Source organism: Priapulus caudatus, unplaced genomic scaffold (assembly GCF_000485595.1).
Source record: "Priapulus caudatus unplaced genomic scaffold, Priapulus_caudatus-5.0.1 Scaffold571, whole genome shotgun sequence".
NCBI classification, from domain to species: Eukaryota; Metazoa; Priapulida; class Priapulimorpha; order Priapulimorphida; family Priapulidae; genus Priapulus; species Priapulus caudatus.
In genome coordinates, this window is record NW_014577632.1 from 123247 (window position 1) to 134000 (window position 10754).

General features: G+C 39.9%; 1 protein-coding gene across 3 annotated transcripts in view; it reads right to left on the reverse strand.

Annotated features, from left to right (window-relative positions):
* Window positions 1-10754, reverse strand: part of LOC106811757 (coiled-coil domain-containing protein 83-like) — a 16522-nt gene that overhangs the window by 2696 nt on the left and 3072 nt on the right. For 2 of the 3 annotated variants that reach the window (XM_014815476.1, XM_014815475.1), the window contains exons 2-9: window positions 9719-9802; window positions 9230-9314; window positions 8632-8800; window positions 7964-8223; window positions 7460-7528; window positions 5810-5931; window positions 4338-4414; window positions 3290-3435 (exon numbers count right to left, since the gene is read on the reverse strand). In XM_014815476.1, the coding sequence (XP_014670962.1) occupies window positions 3290-3435; window positions 4338-4414; window positions 5810-5931; window positions 7460-7528; window positions 7964-8223; window positions 8632-8800; window positions 9230-9314; window positions 9719-9801 (1011 nt within the window). In that variant the 5' untranslated portion in view covers window position 9802. The remainder of the gene's footprint in view (window positions 1-3289; window positions 3436-4337; window positions 4415-5809; window positions 5932-7459; window positions 7529-7963; window positions 8224-8631; window positions 8801-9229; window positions 9315-9718; window positions 9803-10754) is intronic. The other variant, XM_014815477.1, reaches the window with a different exon arrangement.

Here is a 10754-nt window from a genome sequence, read left to right on the forward strand (position 1 = left end):
TCTCCATCTTCGCTCCCATGCCAGTACATTCTTCTCGCTCTGTTCTGATGGGTGGGGTGCATACTGACTAGGTGCAAGGAATAGATAATCCGAACTAGTTGCTACTCTTCGTTTAGCCCATGCTGTGATACTATCAGCCACCCACCTGCGAGGCGTAGGCCTATTTATAGTTGGCGTTAATCAAAAACAGACGTTTGCGTAGGTCAGGGGTCGAAATTTGCGGTATCCCGATATCCGCGGGATAGTAGATTCTTGTGTTGGATACCAGATTTCAATGCTTGGTATCCCGCCGGGATAGTAAAAAAAATCGTCAAAATCCGGATAGTGGTTGATGAGCATAAGCGTGGCCGATGTTGATCATAAATGTGATGTGTATACATTGTATCAAGCGAACCAGACAATGCGTCTGCAGTGTACTTGTCTGTGCATATCTGTGAATCTGTTTTCATGTTTTTATATAATAATTGCATTACATATTAATAATTTTCAGATGCTATTATTGCAATTTCCAAGATTTGCGATACCAACATCTTGTTGAAATTACTATCCAAAAAATGGGCCTCCGCCGCCCCCCCCCCCGCCGCCCCCACCGATCCAGACTCATTTGCGGGGATTCACCAGACTCCTTCACTTACCTCGGCTATTCCCGAATCGCCGATACCCATAATAAACCATCTATCTTTCCAGACCCGGCACTCCTGATCCCCCCCCCCCCGACGTCCCGAATATCGTGACCGTACGTCGAGCGGTTAAGATTTGTGCCCAACTGTTGGCTGACGGACGCACGGACACACGGACACACGGACACACGGACACACGGACACACGAACAGACGCTCATGCGATTCTACAAGATACATCTGACTTCGTCAGATGGGCTAAAAATGCTGACTTTCATTCATAATTGTACCTGTTTTATGAGTTTTTGACAGCACAGTTTTCTTTTCTTCAATCATAATAAAGAATTGAAATTCATTGAAATTTATGAAAATGGGGTTCACATTGTGAAATTTTCTATTGGATTGCTTTCTTGGCCTGAATGCTGTATGAATCTTGATATGTGCTGAATATTGTGGCGAAAATAGTCAAAGCAAACAAACTAAACATATGTAGCGATAATTAAGTGATTAGAATATAAACCGCACGTTATAAAGAAGGTGATTAAGAAGTGATTAAGAATGTAAACCGCGCGTTATCTCAGGGACAGCAATGTAGAAAGCAAAAGCAAGAACCTACTTAAGATGTAGATTAGCAAAAGGCAAACTAGGCTTGTATGTAGGCTTAGCCTCGTAAAAGGAACGATTACTCGGCAGTGCGGGTACGCGCAGGCACGTAGGCCCGAGAGAAACGGTCGGTGACCGGTACGGTCGAAAGGCGTGGCTAAACTTTACGCACGTCACATTGACGTAAAAGTTAGGATAAATACAGCCGCTTTAGAACAGAAAGTTAGAGAAGTCCCCGAGTCTCGAGATGTGAGTATTGGTCATAGCATTGTCTTGTGTGTGCTTGTATGTGTTTGTAATTATGTCTTAAACTCTATTGAGATTCTATGTATTTATGTCTTGAACTCCTTTTGAGATATTGCATTACGTGTGTAACTAATAACGTGTCTCTGTACGACTTTGTAAGAACCAAATAGAACCATTTGTTTGTACGTTATACTTTGTGTCTGTCTATTATGTTGTGCTTACCTCAGGGTACCTCAGGGTACCCGTACCATAGCAGAACCTGGGTACACTATATATCGACACGAGCCTCACAAGGGTACACATATGCACGAATCATTATCATTACACATATAACACTAGACAGAGTGCACTCACGGAGAGTGCATACCTCCGCCAGCGACATACGCCATATGCCATATGCCATACGACTCACGAACACACGAATAACTGACGATATACGCCAGCGTACTGACATGTAGACACTGGCTTGCTGGCTTGCTGCTCGCTCACTCGTAGCAGCCGCTCGTTGCTGCTGCTCGCTCACATGTACACGCTCGTGGGCTCGCTGGCTGACGCGCTAATATCGATCGCCCGAACACACGAACACACGCACACGAGAGCGAAAACATAACCTCCTCCAACTCCGTTGGGCGAAGGTAATAAACACCTTCCATGCACGAACTACAATCAAGCAACATATCAAAATAAATTTTTAACGATTTTAAGACCAGGGCAATTCGTGACAAATTATATTGATCAGTATTCTTTGTGCCCGCGGTCAATGGCGGACTCAACATCCCCTGTAGTCAGGGTAAAGCAATCACTTACACTTGATTACGAATTTTGAATTACCCTCTGGACCCAAAAAGATTTAATGAATGAACTACTATAATTGTAGTTTCTGAGTGGCGCGATTAAATTTCCAGACTCAAAGAAAAGGCTCATCGGTGAAATATTAATCTTTACAAGAATAGCGATACATATAATTAAATGGGAAACAGAATTATGATGTTAAATAAATGGCCATATGTGGCTATATAGCTGCAATATTTGATGAGGGAAATCTTGCAAGGGTAGACAGCTTAGGTAATATAGGATCGATAAAACACATCATTGTGTTCTGAAAGAAAGGATGATGGGCTGAATGAGGTCATTAAAATGAGTAAAAAAATGATCAATTAAATTAACATAATTTAAATTGCCCTTTAAATTGCTATTCACATCACAATTTTGCCAACCCTGGTTCATCTTTTACTTTCTTAATCTTTCTCTCATTTTGGGGAGCAAAAGAATTATATTCGTTGTTGTCGTATTTATAGTCGTGTCATTACTGAGGACTCAGGCTCTATAATCAGCCCAAAGCATAAAAAAGCAAGTCTAACATTGGGATCAATAGCACAAATGGAAACGATATTTGCGCATTTAGGAAGGTTAGCGAGGAGTCTATCTATAACTTGTTTGTTTTTACATAGCATGATCAAATTATGTGAACATGGTTCATTTGTCCGGCTTAAATTTAATTGAGAGATGAATTCAACATACTCACTAAAACTTCATCTGATGAAATGAAATCCAATGACATTATTACAAGTTGCAATAATTTGCTTTCCATAACAGGCTTCCCACAGAACAGCTACTCGCTACTGACAGAAAACATTGTTAATCTCAACCCCTCTGTGAATACTACGTGGCAATTTGTGTCGAGAGACATATTTTTATAGATCCACGTGCATCGCCAACTATGCCATTAATGTCGAGAAAACGACAAGCCGCAATTTCCAATCATCACTCGCGCTTCTCGTGATGCCAATTTATACTGAAGATGTAGACAAAAATACTCACCTCAAACGCCTCTCCATCATCGTCGCTGTTGTCGTCGTCAGTCACACTGCCAGCGTGTGCGTCATCAGCAATGTTCGATTCGACGGATTTAAGTTTGTCGATCACCGCCTTGTGAACTCCGCTCGGCTCACGCACCTGCTCCTTAGCTGAAAGCAATGCCTATCATTTATTCTCGATGCAACATTTGAGGGGAAATTGGTTCAAATGCGTATCACTTATACGGACAGACAGGACCAACATTAACTCCACGCAATGAAGCTGTCTGCAATTTTTCGTGCAACTACACCGACATCAGAGACTGTCGGAATCTTCTTTCCTAACAATAAACTCTTGACGTTAGGATGAGCAGTGAAAAAAATACACGGGGGCTCGGGGCGATTTAGCCCCGGAAATGCCAAAAAGAGCCCCCGTAAATTTGCATAGAGTTCAATGCAAACCAAATTTTAGAGTGCTATTTTCATGCATGCGAGCTTGAAAAAATATTTTTTTTTCCCTGAGGATGAGTATCATGGCAGACAATGTAATTTCAGTTTCCTAGTGAGTGACAGAAACGAGAGACATTACAAAACGAAGAAGTAAACACATTTTGTGACACAAATACTAACACTAGGTGAATGAGGAAGTGTTTAATGTTCGTATACTTTATACTATATATTATTTATTTATATCTATTATACATTTTTTGCTAATAAATTTATCGATATATGTGAAGATTCATGAAAAACTTGCATCAATCTTCTAATGACTGAAAATACAAGGTAATTTGTGTGGGTTTAGGTTTCACCTCAGTTGATTCTCAGTGAAACACAAACAAGGAATACAACCTGATATCTAAAGCAGACATTCCTAGCTTAAATATACAGTACACGAATACATGCTAAAATGTAAACCCAGTATGGTCCTATAATTACCAACTTATTAGCAAGAAACTAGGAGCCAGTGTGGAACAGCACCGTGTAACATCAATTACAAATACTCATAAACCTAAACAAATTATCTTAAGATTGCTAATAGCAACTGGGTTTAATGAAGTAATACTAATACTTACTATCTCCCAGTGGGCATTTATTCAGTAATGAAACTTCAGACTCATCCCCTTTCGTGTACTGTGTAATGAAAAAACCCCTGCCATAGAAAAAATGTCTATTAAATAACCACATTAAGATACGATTTAATCTACATAATTGAAAGTGATGCAAAAGGATTTTCTGCATGATGTTAGCTGAAGCCACTATATACGCATTAATCCTGTTATTATCTGGGCGTAATCGGTGCAATTAATTACCTAAAATATATTTTGCTGATGTTTACTTCATTACAAAACATTATTATGAATATAATATGAAGTGTTCAGTTATCTTTATATACAGGATATGGAATACACTTTTCCAAATTCAGAAATGGGTACTCAACTAGACAATATTAAGAGTATGAAAAAATCTGCAGTAAAATATTTATGCTGGTTCCTAGCTAGCACGCAGCATACTATTCATTTCAAAGGCAGGTCTTTGAAATTCAAATGCAAAAAAATTGAAAAAAAACATTATATTCTGTTGAACTGTCCAATTACAGAACCTAAATGAAAAACCCACTTAGGCAAAAACATATATGTTAGCCTACAACACTCGTTTTTTAGGCTTGTTATATTTAGCTAAATAACAGCACTTAATTTTCTCATTCTGGTTATTGATTCCGAACATGACGCACACTTCCGCAGCAACACCTGGTAAAACGTTAGCTTGGTGGCCAGGTTGTATGCGTGATACTGCTACCGGCTTTTGTAAACAGTCTAATCTGGTCATGCAGTGATGGAGTGTGACGATACACAGCTGTCACCACACAGTACTACACCCATAATTGTAAGACATTGTCTTGCTTTACACAGACAAGTTCAGAAAGGAAAACTTATTTTACCCAAATAAAAGAATGAGCGCGGGACGTTGTACAAACGTGGATGCAGAGAAGCATCAACATGCGGCTACAGTTCAGTGCTGGACACTAAGTGGGAGCATTGCCACGTATCATTTACAGAGACAAGCCACTTCAGTACGTATCATGTTCACTGCTTGCATGAGATTACTCTAAATACGAAATGGAGTCTTGATATTTAGCCAGAAACAAGAAAATTTCAAACGATTTAACTTTGTGAGTTTTCATGTGTATATATGCGAGTCAAAAAATACGAGGAGTGAACAAATCATATAAAACTCAGCATGCATGTAAAACAAGCTAACCTACAGAGCATTCAATAGTGGTAGCAAAAAGAACAGACGGGTTTAAAGTTTCTTTTAATGTTCATTGCTAACTTAGTGTAGCATTTACTCAACACAACTTTGATGTAAATGGCTTCATCTAACCAGCAAATCAAATCCATGTGGGGTAGCACAGTGGAGCTGTGCCCCATAGAGGCTGTCCAGGCCTCTTCTTCACACATGAATAAAAGTTCTTTTGAATTAGGAAGACGAATGAACTGAAATGAGAGCGGATGAGGTTCACCCAGTGAAGCTGATAAATATATACCTTGTTACGTTCAAATCTTCTACTTTGCAGTTAAGCAGACAGCTCATGATTTCCAGGTTGCCTTGCTCAAGTGTCTGCACAGCTTGTTGCAGTTCAGCAAGCTCCCTCTCATGGATTACTACCTGCCAGAACAATTGCATCCATGAAAAGAACTCGTGTGCAGGAGGATGACGTGTGCAGATACACAGGCGCATGCACGCAGGAACAGAGAGGCATGCACATGCATGTGTGTACATAGACATATGCCCACAGGAATGCGTGCTCATGTACATACACATGAACACACGCGCGTATGCACACGCACACATTCAAGTACGATCACACACACGCACACATTTACAAGCAGTCGCGCGCGCACACACGCACGCACGCACGCACGCGCACGCACGCACGCACAAATGCGCAAACGTGCACACAGTCAAGACTGCGTTAATGTAGGCAGGCATACCTACACCCATTAGAAGCCTCGAGTTTGAAAAGCCTCACCAGCATATCCCAAGTCCACATTTTCAAAAACTTATCCACGAAGAATTACATATTATCTCAGATATTATCACACCGATTAAAAATCTCCTTATCTTTAACGACATTCAGCTTGACAGAATTTGTGCAGGGTTCGATGCCAGCTGAAATGCATCATATGTCCCAATTAACTTCTCATCATCACCTCTTCCAGGCCATTTAGTAATCTAATTAAAAGCCGCGAAACCCGCGTCTGCGTTTTTTATCGGGATTTTAGGTGTCAAATATAACAACTATCAACCACATTATTAAAAATACTCCTATGATCACCCAAATCATCAGCCTTCAAAAAAAGGTAGACACTCTCTGCAGACTTTCCAAGACAAACATAGTTTTGGTGGAGCTGTGCAATGAACTCCGGAACTGCGTTCCCAAAATACTTGGGACTTTTTGTCTGGTGAACAGATGCAATCAGCTCACACTACATAAAGATTATAACATACAGTCACAAGACACACATACACAAATACGCACACGCACACGCAAGCACACACGCGCACATGCACACACACACACACACCCACGCACACACACACACGCACACACAGACACACACACGTACACCAACACCAGGAAGTTCCAATCTAGGCTAGCCGCAGAAACGTTAGTCAACTTCTCCCATTTCAACAGGAACTGACGATTGCATGTGTACAGTATGATAAAGTGCAATGTACTGCATATTCCGTTATCATACAATTGCTATCTTACATTTGTTTGATATCGGTTTAAGAGCTATTGTAAAAGCTCATGTTACCCTGTAAAGGCTGTATGTCCCGTACAGATAAAAATAAAGATTACTTTACTTTAGTTTATTTTACTGTGATCGTGTTCAAAAGGCGATTGCTGGTAGCCCTCACAATATATCCTCAATCACTCTGCATTAGTGCATCATCCCATAACGTGAAGTGATAAAGAATATATAGTGATCAAGCTAGAACTGCAGCAAAAAAATACTGCCACTATGAACAAAAACGTGATATTCTCAATAATTCCTCAACACCTTCCACTTTGTTAAAAACAATATTTTTGACTATAATTAACTTATTTATAACGGAGAAGATCATAACCACCTCGCTAACATCATACGAGAGTAAAGTAACAAAAGCAAAAATCAACAAGCAACAGTACCTCTCTCTTGAGCCATTTGTTGTCCATAATCTCCTGTCTGCAGAGCTTGTCCAACATTGAGATGGCATCCTGATTATGGAAGGGTTGAAAACTTGAAAATGTCAATATTTTTTACTAAATATACCATTTCAACCCAAATAGGTTGGTCAAAATAAATTGGCATTTGCTACATGCTCCACAAGCTACACAAGGTTGTCTTTGGCTCACACCACATACTATTGACAGCAAGTAATTGAGTGACATTCAGATGTCCACTATGTCAAAAGAAACGTCAATTTTGATTGTTTAAAACTATATTTGTGTCAGGGGAAATAAACTGGTAAAAGAAAGCGGATTGATTTCGAGATAACTCCAAAATGTTCACTGATAGGGTATCATTGGTAAATATTTAGAAGTGTTTTAAAATCAGGTAATTTCGCTTGATAAAATAAAATAAAATAAATATGACGACATCATCCCCGAGCCGGCGAAATAACAGCCGAGGACCGATCGCCACGCGCCTACCTCGGACGCGAGCTCTTTCTCCATGTCCAGCGTCTGCGTCATGTTCTGACCAATGTCCTCCTTCGCTCCTTCGAGCACGTGCTCCAGGTGACGCTGGTTGGTCTCGAAGCTGCGCTGAATCTCGGCGAGCTCCTGTTCGAGCAGCCGGATCTGCGTCTCGCGCTGCTGCTTGCCGTGGTCGCGGTATTCCGTCCAGCGGTCGATCTCCTGCTGCTCGGCAACAATCCTGCGGTCCATGTCCTCAAACTTCTGCTGCAACTCTGAGGGGGAGGATGGGGGGAGGGTGGTGGTGCTCAGAATTTATTCTTTCATTCATACGTGTATTATTAATATTGATCTGTTGTCGTTGTTGTTGTTGTTGTTGTTGTTGTGGTTATCATTATTATTGCTGTTATTATTATTATTACTATTATTATATCATGATTTTATGAGTTTATGGCAATTAATCGTCAAAATTAAAAGATCATTCCTTAGGAATTTTTAATTATCTATGTATATATGGTTTTGCTATTTGATTCAGGCCATCATCCAACCACAAATACCTGTCACAGTATATTAAAGGCCCTGAGGAATACTTTAATCTATATTATAGGCTCATCAATGAGCCCATTTCAACACTCAACATGGTCCCCGTTACTCTTCTCAGCTGTTAGCGCAAGCTGCTCTACCTTGCAGTGCATTCTTTGTCTCCCGTTCCATCTCCCACTTTTCCCGCAGGGTAGTAGCTATCTCCTCCTGACCGCGTATTGCTGCCTGCTCTAGCTCTTTATCCATGTCTCTTGCTTGCTTTAGCAGCGATTTTATCTGGTAGATATGTTCTTCCTTCATTTGCTCATTCTCCAAATGAAAATAGATTTCTTTCGGACTATATACATTGTTGGATGTTAGCTCTATCAAGCAGACGCATGTTTATCAGATGTTATCGGGTTTTAATTGTAGCACTTCACACACTGAGTTGGGGGAACCTACAAGGTTCATAGGGTCAAATATATATACTCAAGTATAAATTTATATCACAGGCATCCATGCACATCACTAAACATTCACCAGAATTATTTCTTTAATAAATTTCAATCACATCAATGTGTGGAAAGACAGACACACATGTATATGATTCATTCAGAGAAGCTTCTATTGGGGGAGTGACAAATATTGCTCTTTATAGACGTGTGTCAGTTCTTTTAGAGATGTCCACATACACAAGTCAATGCATGACAGATGCAATATGCAAACAGAAAGGTCAACAATTAGATAGATTCCAAATACCTGTGTGTAGAGGTTTTTCTTCTCTTTCTCTAGCATTTCTGCCTCAGACATAAGATCTTCAAGTGCTCTCTCTTTTATATTTATTCTGGAGTGAATGATAATGAACATAGTTATACAACATGTATTTATATAAATAAGTTGATGTACATACACATGTTTTATTTATATTTATTTACTTATTTATTTTTGATTATGCTTAATGAATTCATGAGGACTGGGTTGTGTGACTGGACATACAACAGAAGAAGAACTAGTTGAATGCTAGTGAGTTTCCCACCTGTACCTTTACCATACCCCTTTACACTTCATACATGAAGCATCATACTACAACTAATACTAAATAAAATCCATTGTTATATGGATCAATCTTATGCTTATGATATAAAATGTACTATGTTATGTGATTATTTACTCCTAATAATAGAATATCACACATCTATCTATATCATTGTGATGCTATATTTTAGTGAACTTAATAAATAAACTTACTGATATGCAAGAATGACTTCTTTAACACTTGACTGATCAGCACTCTTTCCCATCTTGCCCTGCTTTGCACTCTTCTTGCCCATCCTGCATGAATACATACAAAATTTACCAGGCTGACTTTGAAGTCATTCCATAAGCACATATACTCTTTATTTTATCTAGATAATAACAAGAACAGAGTAACCCAATGATAAACTATATCGAGGAAAAATATGTAAATTAGCATTAAGGTTTATTATATTCTGTGAATGTCTGTAAGACCCTGTTATCATTTAATAGCAATAAGTGTTAGAGACAGACAATTAACAGATCTTTTTGATGGGTCAAATCATGAGTATAGGTCCAGAAAGCCTAGTATAAAGAACGCTTCTCTTCTTGCCCCTCCTCCATATTCTCATTATCCTCTCGACCACCTTTACCTTCATCCCTCCTACCTCCTCATTCCACCTCTACATTCTCCCCTACAATCTCTCTCCACCTCTTACCTCCAATCTTCTTTCACCTCTTCTCACTTCTCATCGACCTCAACGACATGCTCATCCTGCGACCTCCCCCCCCCTTGTTAATACACCTTTCCCACTCCTTCAACACCCTCCATTTTCTCCTTACTCTCCCCTCTCCACGCTTCTCTCTGTACCACAGGTCTCTATAACCTCGCCACCTTCTTCATAGTACTCTTACTACTTCTTAATTATCTTTCACCCCTTCTTTTGTTTCTTTTCCATTCCTATCCCTCCTTAATCTTTTCCACCCTTTCCACATGATCCACGTACCTTATCCACCTTCTCCTCACTCTTTTACACGCACCCCATCCCTTGGGGTGAGATAAGACCATTGCCACAGAAGTCTACAAAGTTATGCATGGACCGAGTCCAACCTATGTAAACAACTTTACCAATCACTCCTGTACGGTTGTACCCATTACAATCTTCGAGATCAAAACTTTCTTGCTCTCCCTGATTTTAGAACAATATATCAGTGCTCGAAATAAGCGTTGTCCGGTTGTCCGAGACAACCAGAATTTGCGCCGGACAAG